This window comes from Phaeoacremonium minimum, assembly GCF_000392275.1.
Source record: "Phaeoacremonium minimum UCRPA7 unplaced genomic scaffold PA7_03_scaffold_301, whole genome shotgun sequence".
Classification (NCBI taxonomy): Eukaryota; Fungi; Ascomycota; class Sordariomycetes; order Togniniales; family Togniniaceae; genus Phaeoacremonium; species Phaeoacremonium minimum.
In genome coordinates, this window is record NW_006921206.1 from 42,320 (window position 1) to 61,592 (window position 19,273).

Consider the following 19,273-nt stretch of genomic DNA (forward strand, 5'->3'; position numbering starts at 1 on the left):
TGCGACATCGACCAGCAGGCTCGGTCAAAGCCCCCTTTCCCACCAACTCCCGATTCAACCAACTTCCGCAGGCGGAGAACCCATACCAAATCACGACTCGGTTGTGCAGCATGCAAGAAGCGTCGCATGCAATGCGATGGCGGGAAACCTGTATGGTTAGTGAAAAGACCGACTTCAATGATTGCGAAGTAATTTGCTCAAAGTTGACAGCAAATCTTGCCTCGTCCGTGGGAGCGAGTGTGTTTTCTCCAACGATGGCACGACTTCACAGTCAACGGGTTTGAGGGGATGGGATAAACCGGCCGTACCCATGACTACGGATCTATCTCACATTTTCTCTGGCGTTCCCGCGGATCCTTTTGACACGCTTCCCATTGAAATGGTCAGTATGTCGCCTGAACTCTTCCACCATTGTAAGTTGGCCCATCTTGGCGCCGTTCCTGCGCTAAGACATGATACAGTCGTATATTGTCAGACAAGAGTTCGTGCATTGTTTCCTAAACACCCTCACAATTTCCAGATGGATACATCGAACTCTACTTTCTTCCGTACGGCTCTTGTTGTCCATGGCACCCACAAAGGCTTCAAGTTGGCGCCCCAGTCACAAGAGACCGTTAAAACTACATGTATCCTTCACAAGGGTGAGGTAATTCATTCTATCAAACAACAAGTCGAGAACCCGTCCGCTTCAGAAATTCCCGATTGGCTTCCGCATGTTATACTAGGCATCATATGTGCCACTGTGAGTCTCACGCAAAGTCTTACCATTAAGTCCTTTCCTTGATACTAATACAGTGCATAGCTAGGCGAAAACCAATCTCGCGAGGCCGAGGCCCACCTTCACGGGCTTCTTACAGTAATCGACTCTATCGAAAAACAGCGCGGTCGCCATCTATATATTGATTTTTTTCGAAGAAAAGTTGCTATGTTCGTCCTATCCAACTCATCACGTAAAGTTGGCAAGGCTGATGCGTCTGCAGGGTTTCCGCTCTTATGTGGGCATCTGCTTCTTCGAATCCTAACTCTCCTTCTCAGATTCAGATTAAGCGGCCACCAGTTTATCCCCATTCTGTCCTACCACCTATCTCAGAAGCTGGTGATCCCGTCAGAGCCTGGGGAGATGTGCCTTACCTATTTTCACATCTAGCTTTGGAGTACCAAAGTCATTCTATCTATACATGCATGACAAGCCGAGAGAAGTATATACGGCATGATACTCAACTCTTTAAATGGCTATACGGCTCGTTATCGAAAGCAAAGAGCGACAGAATATTAGGCCCGCTCTTGTCGATGACAAACGGGAAGCCTTCCGAACTGCCCCGTTTAACCAATCCCGGGGCGATTGAGGAGACATGGGTGTGGAGGACAGTAATTGGTGCCTATGCACTAGTTTTCGGGAATATACCGGATAGAGACACAAGCACTTCTCAAATTCAAGAGAGACATGATGACGACTGGCTCACTATTTGGATAATCAAGTGGAGGTCATCAGGAATACCAATGAACGCGTGGCCATGGAGCGAGGTCTTAGACAAAATCTCATGGTTGGGTACTGACGCAGGCATCGTGTATATGGAGAACTTGTGGAAGAACGCAGCGAATGAGATTTAATAAAGTTGGCTTTACGTATTTGTTCAATAGGATGAACAGTACCAAAACTGATATTGGCAACGACTTGTACCAACATAGATGTTATTTAAAAAGACCTCACGGTCTTGCCAGACTCTTTGCCATTATTGAATAAGATATCTGAAGACAAATACATTGAAGCTTTGCAAAGCTCTGCTAAAAGAGAAGAGTCCTTTCTATGTAGCTAGGCCACCAACCCAAATGGATCACAGTCTAGGGTCCAATACTTTCCAAGTAGTGTATTTGACAAGGGTTCCAATAGCCCCCCGTGTGTCTTATACGGCTTTCTCAATGTCAACAGTCTCATGTCTTTCCTTGATGGCATCAGCGCTAGCGGATTCGGTAATATCCTGCTCCCCGACACCATCAATAACATTAACGTCGCTGACCATAGTTTTCTCAGCCGGGAACAGCCTCATTAAAGCATAATATATCACGATAGAAGAAATGAACCCGAACAACCAATTGATGGCGTAAAGATGTGACAACCCTACTGGAATAGATACAGTAGACTTGGCTACTGCATGAGCAAGACCTGGTAAGAGGGGTGGAATCAGACAAATCAAAATAATCAAAGTTCGCCAGTTTGTGCCGTACTACGATCGCAAATCACATTAGTCGAGGTCGATCCTTAATTTGTACCCATCAGAGCTTACCTTATTGTAACGATAGCGGCCTTTTGGGTCATAGAGTGCCGGTATATCCAACTTCTTCCTTCGTATAAGCCAATAGTCGCAACACATAATTCCTGCAAAAGGGCCAAGAAAGATAGCATAACCAGACATGAAGCTCAACAGACTTGATGCTGACGCCATGATTTTCCAGGGAACTAGGACCCACGCCCCAACAAAGGATGCCAAAATTACTCCCCTACGGATATTGAAATACTTCGGGAACAGTGTTGTGACGTCGTTTGCAAAGCTTATCGAATTTGCTGAAATGTTGCAACAGAGCTGGGCGAGTAGCCAGACCACGGAACAGACAAATGCAGCGAAGCGTCCTGCTGGTGTATCTCCCCAACTCGAGACAATTGTAAGAGGATTCCTTTTGCAGTTAGTGAGAGGAGATCCATTAACATCGGGAAAGCAAACAATTCTTCTCTTCAGGCAAGCATGCAACTAGAGTAGCCTTCGACAATAGGCGCGGATGTGTCTAAGGAACTCGAAAGAAATAGTTGTAATAGGGCAACAGACTTTGGGGATTACTCACCAAACATATTCGCCGTATATTTTCAGAGTAGCTCCTGTACAGATTATCCCGAAAAGTGAAGTAAAGACCTTCAAAGCTGGAATAATCGGGAGCTGCCATACTTGCGCTCCTGGATTTTTGCTAAACCGTGAGAAATCTGAAATGTTCACTGCCAGAGTAGAGTAACCACCAGTGACAGAAGTCATTGTCGCGAGCCACAGCCATGCTTTCTCACTTCCCGACACCGTGGCTTGGATAGCAAAGACGCTTGCGGCACCTCCAGAAGCCTTGAGGCAGCACCAAATAGTCATGGCAACGACTACGGGAGGGACGAGCAGGGCCTTAGCAAGAAACAGCCAGTGCAGTTTATGAGTGGGAATAAGAAGCAAAGGAAACTGGATAATGTTGTATATGAGGTAGGAAACCATCATTTGAGTGGTACTCCCAGAGTTTGCGGGCATGTGATTGGAAATATTGGCGAACGATGGCCAAATCGCCTTAATGACTGCAGCTACGCACGAAGCTCCGCCGTAGCCTTGAATGGCAAACCAAAACAACGCCAGGATGCATCGCGTCACGACGGCAAAATATGAAAGCCAATAGCCGAAGCTCGCACGAACGGCGATCGGAAAAGGAATATGCCATTCAGAACCGATCGCTCCGTTCAACACTGTTGGGATAGAATTGCAGAAACCAGCACACAAAGTGATGAGAATCGCATCTGTAGTTCCCAGGCCGACGAGCAGTATACTCGACGCTGCCTGCCAGCCTGGCACTGTAAACAGATCTGAAAACTGATGAAATTGTTGGTTAGCAATCAAAAGTGATACAGTTACCATCAGAATGACGCTATCACAGAGACATTAGGTGCGACAGGGGATATGAAGGAGTAAGTTACCCAGTAGCCCATAAAAGACCAAGCGGTCCAGGTTCGCTTTTCTTCGGGAACAGGGTCTTGATCTGGAGGTAGCAGCTATCAGATTATGTCCTCATAACACAGATACAGTGAGTCTTTGCCTACCAGGGTTGCTCCAGACATAATCTGGAGCAAGTGTACCATTCTGCTTCGGCAGATACCATGATTCCAACGAAGTAGCCCTTAACTTGGCTTTGCTTGACCACCCTTTAAGATGGGATCGGGTGTAATCCATGACGAGGAAACAAACATCAGTCTCTCACAGGTGTTGGACATTAGCAAAAGTTCGGTAGGTATGCATTTTGCTTATAACGCAGAGCGCAGACGAGTCTGCGCTGCCAAGGCAGGAGATAAGAATATCAGCACATCACCGCCCTGCCGATCCACATCATTCGAAGGAGAAGCATATCAAAACCCAATTGGCTCGGCGATCGTCTCACACAGTCGTTGTTCTTATCGCAAGGCTTCATAGGCCCCACCCTTTATGCTGCACCGGCCGGGTTCTATCTATAACCCCCGCTTTTGGAGGGCTATCCAGCGAGCTCACAGGGCTTGGTATGTCTATACGTTATCAAGCACGCATATCTTGAGGGCCACCTTGAGATATGACTCTGTGGTATCGGAGAGGGCCGATTGATGTCTTTACGGATGGTCGCCCATTAGGTGGGGCGAGAAGTAAAATAGCATAGCCTGCATCGCACAGAACAGCAGTTACACAGGTACCCGTCAATTCACTCCAAACTTGGCAGGTTGCAAAGGGCGAGTGCCCGATAGACAGTGGTAATACTCCAAATGACAGATATTTACTCAATCGCTGATGTGGCGATTGGGAGACAAGAGGAGATGCTGTTCTACCCAGAATGCTATTGACCAATTCAAACTCAGGACGTTCATGCAAGCTTACAACTCCCATGTACTTATATTCATTCCGGCCGGAATATTGATGTATGAAGCTGCATCTCTTATCTTGATATCTCAATCTCGGCCGAGCCCGTTTGCCTTTGCCCCGCAAGCTGTATCTAAGCATACCCTGCCAACAATGATAACATGGCGAGTTCATACCAGCAGCATCAGTCGGCAATGTATTGCACTCTCTTCATGACAACTGTTCACTTCACTCATGCATGGCCCGTATATGAAATAGTAAAATGAGTAGTGAAGTTTTCCCCATTATAGACGTATCCTCATATGAGGAATGCTTCGAGGAAAAGACTAGAGAGATCGTGCAAGCATGTAAAGTGTGGGGATTTATGATTTTGACCGGCCATGGGATTCCATCATCTGCTATTGATCGTATGTTTGAGCTGGTAGGTATCCCAGAAATTGGTTCTTTAGTGTAAATGAAACGCTGATATCAGAAACCTCTAGCATGGAGAATTTTGCCAGCAACCTCTAACAGTCAAGTCTGAATGTACTGTTAATAAACGGCAGATGGGCTATGATCGCAAATGTTCTAGGTAGGCATCGTTTCCGAAGGTCTTTGTTTTTTCAAATGAAGAAATATGCTGATCTTCTTTTTCAGAATCGGAGTGAACGAGTCGATGGTTTTTGGCGGAGCAAAAGGAGAGGTCCAAAAAGGCGACAATGTGCCATCCTGGTGGGATTCCGAGAAAAGACACGATGTCGAAAGCTTTAAAGAGCGATGCCATATTCTAGCATTGCTTCTCTTGCGTGGGTTTGCCACACATTTTGGGCTTCCGCCTGAATACTTCACTGCCGCTCATGACGACAATGAGGGTCCTGGAAGCGTTCTACGGATGCTCCACTATCCGAAATTGACAGAACAGCCAGATCAAAGATTTCCTCGACTCCAAACTCATACTGATTGGGGAACTTTAACGTTCGTCTGGCCGCGCTCCGAGGGGCTGGAAGTCGAAACTCCAGCCGGAAAATGGCTCCCTGTACCCCTGATACCCAATGGCTTGGTGGTGAACATAGGTGACGCCCTCGCAATGTGGAGTGGACAGACTTTGAAGTCAACACTTCACAGAATTTCTTTCGATAGTCTACCAATAGGACGGGATCGTTGGTCTATGGCATATTTTATCAACGCTAATGAAGGCAAGTTGATACTTTGAAGACATGTATGTCTTACGCTAATGTCAGCTACTTGTAGACGCACGTGTTGAGATTCTTCAACACACTTCTGAGGGCACATTAGTCAGATCCCCGGGGAAGCCTGCGATTACGTCTGGGGAGTACCTTCAGGCAAGACTTTACATGTCTCAAAGAGAAGATTCTGCAAACAATTGGACCGGCAAGTCAAATGGAGATTTTACAAGGATAGTGGGCATTGTCGAAACTCTTGGGATAGCGAATGGGTCGGGGAACATTGACAGGTCAATCGTGGCTACATAACTCTTGGCACAGTATCTCCAAGCTCTAGTCTTAGGATATACACCACGATTTACTATGTTGAGTGTGTCCCATGAGTCTCCGTCGCACGAGCAGAGATTATGCGACAAATAGCCTCTCAATCGGAGTTAATCAACGTACATTCCCGCCTATCTCAGCGAGGCCCTTTTAATCATAGCGCATGGAAATACGACCACAAAGTAATAGAAACATAGTAACATCTCATAATTGGGGGCGATGCTTACGATCACCACTAGTAGCACGCAAATGCGGTTCTCACGCAGAGAGAGCCTCCTTAGGGATAGCACCCACCAATAATCAATTCATGCCCCTGTTAGAGCAAATGACTGTGATTTTATTTGGAACCTGTGCAACCAAGTTTAGAGTGATCATGAACCTAATAGCAAGAGGCTCGCAAAAGTTCGACAGATACAACGAACTTGAATGACACAGTCGAGTAGTCATATCGTGAGAGCGGCCAATAACCTTACTGAAAGCCGTTAGAGTGCTTACAATGACTTCCAATAGCAGTTCTGGAGTTCGTGCGGGTAAGACGGAGCACACTCCCTTGTGCATGTGCCGGTGTATAGTAATAGTCGCTAAGTCTTACACATCCACGTTTCGAAACAGTAATTTGTATGGTCTTGGAAATTTTACAACTATCACTAGCAGTAAATGAACGAACATTTGATGTAGGGAGCTTTATCGGGGTGGTCAGCCAACCCTCTGTGCCGTTTCTCTCACCTCAGCTATGCTGTTTGAAGCGTTTCCTCGGATTTTAACAATCAAAATCAACCAATAGAAGTACAAGAACTCCGACACGACTTACCTGTAAAGTGTAGACTAACTCAAGTTGCAAATGCCCTTTGGTCATGCAGATGCTGATGCAGACACACGCTTTAGAAGCCTTGGGGTCCAACTTGGTGACTGCTCATGGCTCCCCTAAGATCATATAAAGGTAAGCCATGTAGACGGCGAGCCATGATCTAGAGTTTCGTTCTTCTCTTCTCTTACGAAAACAAAGCCGTACCTCAATTGCTTTTACCGCTATTTCAAGATGAAGACATCTAGAGATTTGCCCAATCAGGCTACTGACAAGCGACAATTCAACTGGTACAATGTCTTCATGGTGATTACAATGAGTTGGGGCGCCTTTGCCTACGGATATAGCACTGCTATAATAGGGCCAACCCTAGGTGAGCAGGATTTTCAAAGCGTTCAATACCTAAATTGATCTGTAGACATAGCTCAACCAAGTTTCATCGAGTACTATGACCTGGAGACTAGAAAGCACGCAACTGCTCTGATCTCCACAATGACTGTAAGATATAGAACAGCAATTTCGTGTTCTTGACTGATGTGTTTAGGGTTTATACTCCACCGGAGGCTTTCTGGTTGTTTTTACGGTGCCTTGGGTTGCCGACAAATTTGGGCGTAAATGGGGAATAGTTTATGTACGGGAATCTAATGAGCAAAGCTTGGTTTCCCTCCTGGATTTACTCAAACTGCACTAGCCCTCGATTTTGACCTTGGTCTCTGGTGCTTTTCTCGGAGGCTCATCCAACATCGGGGAATTTATCCTGTTCAGATTCATTGCTGGAGCGGGGTATGTCTTTCTAGATTTGGATATTGATGTCAGCACTAATCAGCATGCAGTGCGTTCTCTCTCCTCGCCGCTGTGCCCATATGGGTTAATGAGGTTGTGCCGCCCAAGAATCGAGGAGGCTTTATCACTCTCATGGGTCTAGTCCTTCTCGCTGGGTATAACGTGGCCATCTGGGGTAGCTACGGTTTCTTCTTCTTCCATCCAAAGGCGAATAACCAATGGCGTCCGATGTTGGCATTGCAATGCTTACCTGTTACTATTCTCTTGATATGTATGCCATGGATACCAGAATCACCACGATGGTTGGTGATGAAAGACCGGATCGATGATGCGAGAGTTGTCCTTCTTAAACTACATGAGCCGCATGAAGCAGATATCGAGATGGAGCAAATCAAGTCACAAATCGCTATAGATAGGACGTTACCAAATGATTGGCTGACCATGCTCTTCAAGAAACCCAGTTACAGAAAGCGGTCCATCTTAGGATTCGGAACCACAGCAAGCATTCAATTCTCTGGTATATTGGTGATTAACAGTAAGTTCATTAATTCGTACTAGTGCCAAGATATGGCGCTCACTCTACAATAGTCTACGGCCCAACAATCTATGCTGGTCTTGGTTACCACACTGCTACACAATTAGCACTTGCGGCTTCATGGGTCTCGACGGCCTTTGTTGCCAGTGTGCTGTCAATGTTCATAGTTGACCGGGTGCCGCGACCGAAGCTGATCGCCGGTGGGATGATATCCTGTGTCATCGTTCTCATTGTAGAATGCATTCTCGTTGCTCGCAATCCAATTGGCCCAGACGTCAATAAGAGTGCATTGAAGGCTGCTGTTGCAATGATCTTCTGTACGTTAAGCACAGTCCGCAAGACTAGCAGGTCGACCAGAGTTAATCCCTCTTCTTAGTGTACGTTGCTTGCTACGAGTTTATGAACAATGTCCAATTCAGCGTGCTCGGAGAAATCTTCCCTTTCCATCTTCGCGCAAAGGGAATCTCGCTTGGCGTTGCGGGCATCTGCCTCCTAAACATAGTCTGGCTGCAGGCAGCGCCAACAGCTCTCGAGAACATCGGCTGGAAGTATTATTTGTGCTTTATCATTCCGAGCAGCATAGCTGCTGTTCTAATTCTCGTCTATTGGCCTGATACCAATCGGTTGCCTCTCGAAGAGATCGCGAGAATCTTTGGAGACGAAGATGAATTGTTCGGAAGTCGGGGCGGTGTGGAGGCAGGATCCAGTGGCGCTACGGAGTTCCACGCCGAAGGGCTTGACAAGACCACTCACGGGGAGAAAATTGCGGTCCAGTCTAATCCATGATCGTCAGCGGCGTCAGGGGCATCAAGCAAGCTCTAATTTCCTGCCCCAGGGACAGTACATCCCAGCTAGGGCTGATGGGAGCAAGATGCCAGCATTGTCCCGGTCATTAGACTAGCGATTCGCGGCACGGTGGCTCTCGGTCCTCTAAATAGACGTTATCTGCTTGGCGTCTGTTCTTCGCGCGTGGTATTTTAAAGCTTGGACCTCAATTATTTGCTTTTCTTCATTCTTTAGCCTTTTAATATCATCACAGCATTGCACTCCCAAGGCGACCAGCTCACCATGCCTCCGCCTCCTGCAAAAGGGCCCGCGCGGCCGATGGTAGTGCTGGCTCTCGGTCTTCCACGCACGGGCACATATTCGGTAGCGGAAGCTCTGACCGTGCTCGGTCTTAAAGATGTTTACCGTAAGCGATTCTTGTAGATGAGCCCCCTTGCCTCCCGTAGCCACCATTGAGGGATTCAAGACAGAGACCCACTTCAATGCTGGGTATTTGCTCTTGTGAAATCCTTCACCTAGCTATCTGCCGGTGTTCTAATGAAGCAAGTACTGACCTGCATCAAGATGGTGTGGATGCCGTTGACAGTCCTACCGACTGGCAGATCTTTGATAAGGCCGCAGATGCGACATTCGCCAACCTGCCGACTTACACGGGCAAAGCTTTCACTCGCGATGATTGGGACCAGCTTTTTGGACCGTGCGAGGCTGTCACTGATGTTGCCTCTATGTTTGCGCCTCAGCTCATCGAGGCGTACCCGGAAGCCAAGATCGTCCTCGTGCGGCGAGACATTGAACGGTGGTACAAGAGCCTCGACGAAAGCGTGCTCAAGGCCCTTTGGGGGCCCGTTCCAGAGTTCTTCGTCTCGTATGTCGAGCCTCTCCTAGGGTCCGTGGCAGGACCTGCAAACCGAAAGATAATGTATGGGTTCTTCGGGGCTTTAGACGTCGAGACCATCAGGGCCAATGCCCGAGATAAGTATCGACAGCATTATGAACAAATCAAGGAGAAGGTTCCCGCGGAAAATCTCCTCGAGTTCAACCTAGCAGACGGATGGGAGCCACTATGCAAATTCCTTGGCAAGGAGGTTCCGGACATGCCATTCCCACATGCCAATGAAGCTGCAGCTTTGCGGCAGAAAATTGTCCGGAAACAGATGACGATGTTACAAAGCGTGGTGTTTGCCCCGGCAAGGTTCGCGGCGCGCCTGATTGGGTGGTAGAGATGGGACTGGGCGGAGCATGGCACAAGTTTGACATGCTCAGGTGTCAAAGTGTCTGACACAACGTGGCGAACACGCACAACCGGCATATCAACTTCGACATCAAACCCCTCACAACATAAATGGTGTAACATGTAGGTTTGTCTGTTACGGTCAAGGGACAAGGCTCTATCCAGACTTTGCTGCCTTGTCCGCTGCTTGGAAGCATTTTGGACTCGAGGAATTCGGAAGGAACCCAACATGAAGATAGAATGCAATCGCTGGTCCCTTTTTGGTAGAATTAGCTGGGGAAATCTTGTGCATGGTTGGACCCATCTCAAGTCCTTTTGTGCTCGCTAGAGCAATGTACCCGGGACACAGAGCTCTGGCATCCGATGTCGAGGGCAACAGCTTATATGCCGTTGGCTAAGTCCTACACAATGATTCACATTATATGATATTGGCACATCTTTACTACTCTTGGGGGCATTATATAAAAATTGCATCTCTCAAGCTACTTCCATCATTCTGCAGTCACTGCCTTGTTTATGCAGTTGCTTGTTGTGTGCAAACGTGGTATAATCAGGTAGACAATGAGCTCGAAATTGCCAGTCTTCTCAGGGTCTCCACCAACGAAACATGAGCTTCCCATCACGATACATGAATTGCTCAAGCATAGTCCGTATGCGATCCGTGGGCTGACGGAGAAACAAGTCGGCCGGTCGAGATTCCCTGACCAGAGAGTCTCGACTGTTATGTGGAGATGCTTTCGGAAAAATGAAAATGGAGAGGAGTGCAAACGAATCAACGTATATCATCGAGGTCAATGTCTCAAGTGCAAACAGTCAGTGCGAGGCGAGACAAACATCTTCATGAACGCCGATAACCAGGCCGTCAAATGGGGAGACGATCTCAATATGATGCCCGGTCGTCTACAGCCGAAATGGTGGGAGTGTAAATCCTGCGGTCATTTCCACACCGTGGCCACTTCTACGGTGGGAGAGACTCGTTGCCCTGGCTGTGAGGCTGATGGTATTGTTTCTGCGTTTGACGGGGGCTGTTGGCTGTGGAACGAGTTCTCTGAACGATTAGGGACGTGTGACGGGTCCATTGTGCTCGAAATGGGTCCCTGGATGGACACGATATGGGCTTATAATATACGCAAAAAGATAAGAGAAGACGTCAAAATTGTTCTATAAATATATATATATATATGCACTCGATCTGTGGTACGCATATCAATCTAGGCTTTCCACGTTTCATTTTCGACAATTTTAGGATCGACGTAGATGAATTAAGCCCTTGGCAGAATAGTTACAACATGAAATCAAGCAAACAAGGGGTAGGCTTGCACCATTATCAAGTAACGCTCAAAACTTCATGTTGGGCAGGATATACGCCATGGTCTATGCTCTCGATTTCTTTGGAAACTTGTTCCCTCTTTTCTTGACGTTCAGATTTCATGGATCTTTATAGGCCCCCGGAACAAACCTATAATATTGATACTACCTAGGTATGACCCCAGGACCCCTTCATCAATGCTATCGGCCTAGATTGCCGACTACGCTCCCGACCATGACTGCCACCTCCCTCTCCCATCCGCCAGCCTTTTCGCTCTTCGCCTTTGCACCAGCAGCAACGGCACTTGGAGGCTGAACACCCCGCAGAACGCAGTCTTTGATAGCATCACCAACATTATTCTTGTTCGTCCGTAATGTTCGAGCGGATACTCCGCCGCGGTTCATGATTTCTTGCACTCTTGTCGACAAGCTACTCGCCATTGTGCGCCAGAAGTATGAGGGTAGAGATCCAGTTTCAAGGTAGGACAGAAGAGGCTGCAGGAAGTTTCCAGGGCTCCTCTCCGCCAGTGACGGGACAAGCGGGTGAGGTGGCGCTTTGGTAGACTCCAGCACAATCTCAAGGGCGATAATGTTCTGACACCTCGCACTGACCTCGGCGAGTGTGCGTTCAAGTGTTGGCAAAGCTGCTAGAGACCGTGCGAGCGACGCTATGCTACTCTGCAGGGCGGTCCGCAGATATACCTCTAGCGCCTGCAGCATCAGAGTCGGCGACCACTTCTCATTTTTTGCCAGTGCCGTCGGCGAGATCAGGTAAAGTGTGACGAGCGCCGAGATAGTCCTGGCTTTTGCCTCCTCTGATTGAGCGAATGTTGCAGATCCCGAGGCGCTCCCCATTGAGAACTCTCGGATGAGGCGCTCAGATGTCTCGCGGACAGACCGCTCAATCGGCAAGACAATGCTGTCCTGGAGGGTTCGTACGGTGTCCACCCGATCTAAACCGTGTCCCTCCTCTCCTGGTGCCTTAGCCTCGAAGTATTCTCGTAGTGATAGTATCGTATGCGCGCATCGTACGAGGGCCCTATGGTCTTCCTTCTTTGTGCCAGGCGCAAGCTCTGCGTGCTGAAGCTCGAGCTGTCTCCCTAGCTGTAAGCATCTGCCGACAGCTCGGCCGAGCTTCAGGGTCTCCCAGAGTCTCGAGGCAACTTGCCGGACCTCATCCGCCTCTGCATGCTTTTGTGTGACCTCCTTCTCGAGCTGTTTGTAGCTGTCGTTCAACGATTTGACCTGGCCGTCGATCTCGCTGATGATGCGACCGCTGGCGTCGGTCTGCTCTTTGGTATGAGCAAGCAGTGGAATGGCAGATCGTGTAGTGAGGAGGTCGATATGCGAGTCAATCTCCTGAATGTCGAAGAGGACTCTTGAGAGAGGAGTCGAGAGATCTAGGGGCACATCGTTGGGATTGTTAGTCGCGAGCACGAGGGTGTTTGCGAATGACGCCGGGCTGAATCCAGGGTCGAGAAAGGCTTCGTAATCAATGTATGAGGGCTCTTCCTCCTCTCGAGTGGTGGTCATCTTGAGGATGGTCGGAAGGAAGGCTGTGGTGGCGACCTTGGTAAGGCCATTGACTGGATCAATGGATTGTCGTCAGTCTAGACAAGACTCCGGAAGTCATCCCCCAAACGTGGCAGAATACCTGCCAATGCTGTCGTGTGGGCGGGCGGTGGAGCTGAGCTTCGAGGGGCAGATGAGGTTTGGTGGACTTGGCATCTGCAGCTACCTGTTCGACGCTCCTAACTGACGCCAAGCCCAAAGGGGATAACGAGGAGTGCACGGCACTGCACTGACTGTTGGAGCTTCCCGTCTGCGGCCCCACATTATTGCTGCTGGGGGGTGCTTGCTTACAAGGCTTGTCTGTCAGTGAAGTCATAACGTTAACTGAAGAAACATCTGAGGAGGCAGCAAGACTAAGAGTGATGAGTGATGAGTTGCCAGAGTCCCTTACCCTTACAATTTGTCTACACAATGCTGACATAGTTAATCACCACGGTCAATTGACAATTGAGATAGAAGAGCGGTTCTTTGGCATTGAGGAATTCCGAGCCGTGCAATTGGCGTGTTTGTCCGTCTTACGGTACTGACTGAGGCATGCTCCCCTCCCCACCTTGAGTGATTAAAATCTTCCCAAGGCTCCCCCGGAGCTTCGGCAAGTCCAGCCATTTCGCATTTCGCAGTGGTCAAGTTTTTGTTGTCAACGGCCCCGTTCTTCTCCATCCGCCTCTTCCGACCTCTTGACTTGTCGACGGGCCATTCCCATTCCATATCCATATCCATATAATTCTCTAATAAATTCCCGTGTCTATTCCTAACGGTCGTCCTCGTCCTCGTCGTCGTTGCCCTACTCTTCTCTTCCGCTTGTGACATCTTGCGATGCAACGGCGTTTCTAAGTTCCTCTGAGCGCTTCGCGTCGCTCCGACTTAGACCATCACCACACACACACACACCTCGCTCTCCTCCCCGCCGCATCCGCCGCCTCCGGGTGCGCGCAACACACGCCGCCGCGATGCCCATCTTCGACGCGCGGGACCTCCTCTCCTTCCCTGGTGGTGACAATTCTACCGATACGATCATCGGAGGCATTCACTTCAATGCGACGGCCCTCGACCACTGGAACTTCACCTACTACCCTTCGAACGGCACCCTCTCCAACAGCAGCCGGTGCCTGCTCACCTTCGACCCCTACACGCCCAAGTTTGTCTTTGCCAATGGCTCCTTCATCAACTCGACCTCGTGCTACAGCCCCATCAAGTCGATTGGCGTGCGCGGCGGCGTCGGCATGGGCTTCACCGTGGCGTTCGGCCTGTGCCTCCTCGCCGTGCTCATGAACCTACGCAAGCATGGCCGCATGTTCCTCCCTGCCTCGAGGCGCTTTTGGCCCATTGGACGTCGCTGGCAATGGTACTGGGCAATCTTTGTGTGCGCCATGGGCCTCATCAGCTTGATCACCAACGTCGACGTGGATCGGTATTACTTGCCCGAGATCCCGATCGTCCTGCACAGCTTCTTCTGGTATCTGGTCGAGATCGGCACCATGGCGATTGTGTGGGAAGCCGTGCGCCATTGGGGCAGCTGGATGGAGAGGCAATATATCGACCCGGACCCGTTCATCCTCGGACAGGACGACAAGAGGGCCATGTTTGAGTTCTGGCTGCCGCTGTTCTTCTACTTCTGGCTATGGCTGGTTTGTTTCCCTCAACCTCTCCGTGTCATGCTTGATAGACTAACATCCTTAGAACTTCTTCTTGATTGTCCCAAGGAGCTGGGGCCCGATTGAACTGCAACGCTCCGCCGAGCAGACTGCCGCACGAGCCGTGCCGTCAGCAACGGACGCGCGCTTCAAGGCCGCTGCATTCTGCCTCTTCATATGCTGGCTCACGATTCTCGTCTCGCTACGGCACTCCATCAAGCACTATCGTGAGCGGAACCGGGGCGTCATCAACAGAGCAGTCGGGCTGATCCGTTACACGCCCGTCCGCTTCATGTTGATCGTGCCTCTGTCCCTAGCAATGGTGGCCTACCAAGCTCTTTGCTCGTGGCAATTCCAGTACTCGGTGCTCAACGTCAAGGGCAACAACGCCGCCATCTTTGCAGGAGGCTTCGCACCCTCCGTCCTCATCATTATTGTGCAGATCATCTCCGGCTGGCTCACCCCCAACGAGGACAGGGAGCTGATCCGCCAGCGACGCCTGCGCGGCATCGAGCAGGACCGCGACCTCGGCATTGTGCACAAGCCGGCGTGGTGGCGTCGCGTCAACGGCGAGAACAACGGCAACGAGAGCATGCGCGACCGCATCGCGCGCAACGTGCGTGAGATCGGCGGCGGCCGCGCCACGGCGCGCAACATCGACCGCATGGCGGACACGCGTGCCCGCGAGTCGGAGGCGAACGGCGGGGCGCCTATCGAGATGGGCGCGATGCGCAGGCTCGACTCTAACGCCTCCTCAGTGCCGGCCTACGACGCCGCCAGACCGCCTCTCAACCCCTATTCCGGCAGGTCTGATCGTCGTAGGTCCGAGCGGACCATGGAGGTCGCTGCGGGCCTGCTGTTCCCGAACGCGGCGACCAACGCCAGCGCAGATAGAAGGGCATATCTGATGGGCGAGGGTCCGGCGCCGCCGCCACCGTATGTGGATAGGGGCCGCCCACCGACAGCAGAACGGCCGTCCACAACGGAGCGTAGCAATAGCACCGGCACTACGAACTCGGTGTCTGGGCCGCCTCAGCAGGTGAGAAGTATGCTAGACATATGAAACAGCCATATATAGATAGCTAGACGATGTACAATGTCTGGACTTGGTCTAGTGGAAAAGACAATGTCACGATTCAGGTTGTCACGACTACCGGTTGGGATCGGGGGCTACACTCATTACGGGATGGGCGGCTGGGATCTGGAGTTTTGGGCAAGGATAGCATGGCCTGGGATTTTGCACTTGTAAATAGACGGTAATCAACCATGCATACGTTGTTTATGACTGTTCTTGCTGCCACCATCCCCAGCGCAGACAACTTCGTGACTATCGCACCCATGCAGCACACTTGTGAAGACTAATCGTGGGAAATCTGCGCAGCCAAAGTGTAATCTCTGCGGCAAGACTGGACAGGTAGTCAAAGGTATTAGAGGATCGGCTGTTTGTGTTTTCGGACCTATGACGGCGCCATTGGCCAAGACGTGTTGCCATTTGCATTCTGGCCTCGACATTGCTCTTTACCGCTATACCGCTTGTAAGAAAGCGAGGGAAAGGCGCGTGAACGATCTACCAAACGTTGGGGAATCACTTGGGCATAGGACAACAGACTGACTTCGATAAACATTCCGGGACACCCTGACCACTATTTCTTCGCGATGACCACCCATGACTCAAACTTGACGCCGCCATAGAGCTCCAATTCGTTCTGGATTGCCTTGCCAATGACTTCAGGCCACCGACCAGCCTCTTCCTCTGTCCACCCAGCACGAGCTGGTCGAGTGAAGTCTCCAAGCAGAAAGTTCTTCAACCCGTTATCGAGGTTGGGGCCATTCACGACAAGGCTCTGCTGCGATACATGAATAGCCGAAGCATCGAATCCGGCCTCAACAGCGCTATCTCGCAAGACGCCCTCTTCGAGAAACTCGGAGTGAGGAACCTTCATCGGCGGGAGCTCCGGTCTCACCATTGCCTGTGCGGCATGGACTACCTCGCCGGCACCGAATCGTTTCCAGGTCAAGAGGGCAGCCAGGCCACCGGGCTTCAACGTGCGATGAATCTCCTGTAGTGCCTGGAGAGGATTGGAGAAGGCGAAGACGCTGAAGTTTAGAATGCTATGCGTGAAATGGTCGGCGGGAATATCCTGCATGTTGAGCGAATCAAGCAGACGGGTTTCGATCCTCGGCCAGCTTGCAAATGACTCCTTCGCACCTTGTATCATCGGCGGCACATTATCAGTGATCAAGATCGCCGGCAGCTCGCCAGCTGGGAATTTTTCGACGAGAATCGACGTTGCCGTTCCCGGGCCCGCAGCATTATCATGAACTATAGAGTCCTTGGTAATGGGACTTATTGCTTGGATGTCATCGAAAGACAATTCGAACATACGGCGTGTACTGTCGCCAGTATGTTGTGCATAGTTCGCAGCGAGGGCCGAAAAGTATTTGGGAAACGGCAGATCCTTGCTCTGAGATTCAGAGTTCAATTCTTCTTGGGACGTCATGGTAGATGAGGCGAGAGGGTATGACAGCAACACAATGATTCTTATCAACTCAGCGCTAATCACAAACCCCAGATCACCTGGCTGTTATTGAAAGATCGGGTTTTATTGTCTTGGTTTCGGAGGGGTCGACGAGGTTTATTACTTCCAAGCTTACACGAAGGATCAAAAGACGCCCACAAGGTCCATGACAAATTCCTGGAAATCGGATCTACTGGGAGCAGACTTACCCCAGTCAGAAGTGAGATTTTTCTCAATCGGGTAGATGGTGAACTGTGCCGCGCAAAGACCCCCCAACATCATCGCATCCTGTTGAGCCTCTCCGAGGCAAATGACCGGCGTTGCTGAGGATTTCCCTGCACATGCACTCAAGGCAATTGACCAGCAAATGCCGCCTTAGTGTGCTTTCTGCGCCGTTCAACAACCTAGTTCTGCTCTAGCTGCTTCAAACACAGGATGAGGAGTATCTCTACACAGCTGACGGACTTTCGGGACTCGGATCCTGCAGGAGTGGCAGCCATCGAATTAGTTGCTTGCATCACACGAACAATGGGGCCCTATGATATTGCTTGTATGCAACCCCGAATATGAGAAGTATAAGCTTGTCGTGGCCGCTTAGCAACTTGAACTACGTCTAAACTGTATAGATTTATCCATTTTAGGTAGAACTATGTTAGAGAACAAGTTTATAAATAGTAACCGGTAAATTCAATCTATACTGGACAAATGTTGACACGCCGCTTGTACTTCAAAGGTGAGAATGCTATATATCGTAGACACAAGCGACTGGATATTTCAATGACGAGAGACAAACATGTCGGACAATTCTGTCCTAACATGATGTAATACCAAGAATTCAGACAATAAAAATCAATAGTATTATAATCATATCGCAAATCGAAGCAAAGGATCATTTATCCTCGCACTTAAAAGAGGCAAAAGTATTTCAACGAATACTCTTAACAGTCTCGCCATGAACAGACGCAATCCATCCCCCCGAACAGCATAGAACAGAGCATGAAGGGTCATGAATCATAATAAACCCCAACAATCCAGTATCCTAGGACTTTCAGAAACCCCTTTTTGAAGCACATCTACTTCCTTTCGACGGGGTTCGTCCTCTGCTTGCCACCACCACCAAATAGCCCGCCCACGCCCCGACCGAGCGCCTTGCCACCCTCGACCGCCTGGGTCCCGACCTGTTGACCTCCCTCGACGACGGGGTTGACGACCGAGCCCGCGGGGCCGGGGGTATAGCTACCGCTGTCGTCCTTGCCCTGGCGCTCGGCGCGGTTGAGGCCCTCCTTAGAGAAGTGGTCGCCGATGGGCTGGGCCAGCCCGCCTTGACCGACCTGGCCAGCCACGAGGTTGTGCACGCCGTCTTGCAGGGTGTCGACCTGCTCAATGCCGGTGACCTTGCTCTTGTCGAGCGTGTCTGTGGGGATGGTTGTTAGCGTGCTGCCATGTTGATAGTACTTGGAAGATAGGCGCGCAAGAAGGACAATGGAAATCGCGTGGCGAGAAAGCGGTCGTGGCCCTCAAGTACATGGATTACTCACCCTTGGTGGTGTAGCTCGCTTTGTTGTCCTTTGTGAAGTATCTCAGGTACAGATCCTCCAGCCATGGCACCCACTTCTCGTATTGCTTGTTGTACTGATCCTTCCCCCACTCGGTGTATGACTGCTTCTTCTCCTCCTGGGAAATCACACCGGGAACTTGTGGTTGAGACATCTTGAAGTGTTGAATCTGAAGTATTGGCTATGGCTAGTGATGTGTGTTAGTTATCAGATCTGAGGTAGCATCGCCAGAATGTGGCTGGGCAGGGGTGGGTGAAAGGGTGGAACGGGCCGCCAGTATTAGGGCTGGAACGGCTACCGCTAGGTTGACTTACAAGAACGAGTAAAGCGTCTCAAAGGTTAAAACGGAATAGAGTCCAAGATCCAAATTTGAAATATGGGTATCACAAAACTGTAGAAGTATTCCAAACAAGAAATGCCCTTTCAACAAAAGGCAGG

The 19,273-nt window shown here is 50.0% G+C and overlaps 5 protein-coding genes across 5 annotated transcripts; 2 read left to right on the plus strand and 3 right to left on the minus strand.

Moving 5' to 3' along the window:
• Positions 1–9,497: 9,497 nt before the first annotated feature.
• UCRPA7_3979 (putative nad dependent epimerase protein) lies at positions 9,498–10,235 on the plus strand (the record flags this gene model as incomplete). Its single annotated transcript, XM_007916545.1, has 2 exons — positions 9,498–9,504; positions 9,580–10,235. 2 exons carry the CDS (start codon positions 9,498–9,500, stop codon positions 10,233–10,235), a joined length of 663 nt encoding a protein of 220 aa, XP_007914736.1.
• A 1,520-nt stretch (positions 10,236–11,755) lies between these two features.
• Positions 11,756–13,087, minus strand: UCRPA7_3980 (putative golgi transport complex component cog5 protein; the record flags this gene model as incomplete). The annotated part of the gene is made up of 1 exon (XM_007916553.1): positions 11,756–13,087. One exon carries the CDS (start codon positions 13,085–13,087, stop codon positions 11,756–11,758), a length of 1,332 nt encoding a protein of 443 aa, XP_007914744.1.
• A 989-nt stretch (positions 13,088–14,076) lies between these two features.
• UCRPA7_3981 (hypothetical protein) lies at positions 14,077–15,823 on the plus strand (the record flags this gene model as incomplete). The annotated part of the gene is made up of 2 exons (XM_007916537.1): positions 14,077–14,754; positions 14,807–15,823. The coding sequence occupies 2 exons, from the start codon at positions 14,077–14,079 to the stop codon at positions 15,821–15,823; spliced, it is 1,695 nt and encodes a 564-aa protein (XP_007914728.1).
• Positions 15,824–16,403: 580 nt separating this feature from the next.
• Positions 16,404–17,261, minus strand: UCRPA7_3982 (putative methyltransferase type 11 protein; the record flags this gene model as incomplete). The annotated part of the gene is made up of 2 exons (XM_007916554.1): positions 16,404–17,083; positions 17,147–17,261. 2 exons carry the CDS (start codon positions 17,259–17,261, stop codon positions 16,404–16,406), a joined length of 795 nt encoding a protein of 264 aa, XP_007914745.1.
• A 1,091-nt stretch (positions 17,262–18,352) lies between these two features.
• UCRPA7_3983 (hypothetical protein) lies at positions 18,353–18,989 on the minus strand (the record flags this gene model as incomplete). The annotated part of the gene is made up of 2 exons (XM_007916542.1): positions 18,353–18,693; positions 18,818–18,989. 2 exons carry the CDS (start codon positions 18,987–18,989, stop codon positions 18,353–18,355), a joined length of 513 nt encoding a protein of 170 aa, XP_007914733.1.
• Positions 18,990–19,273: the final 284 nt, after the last annotated feature.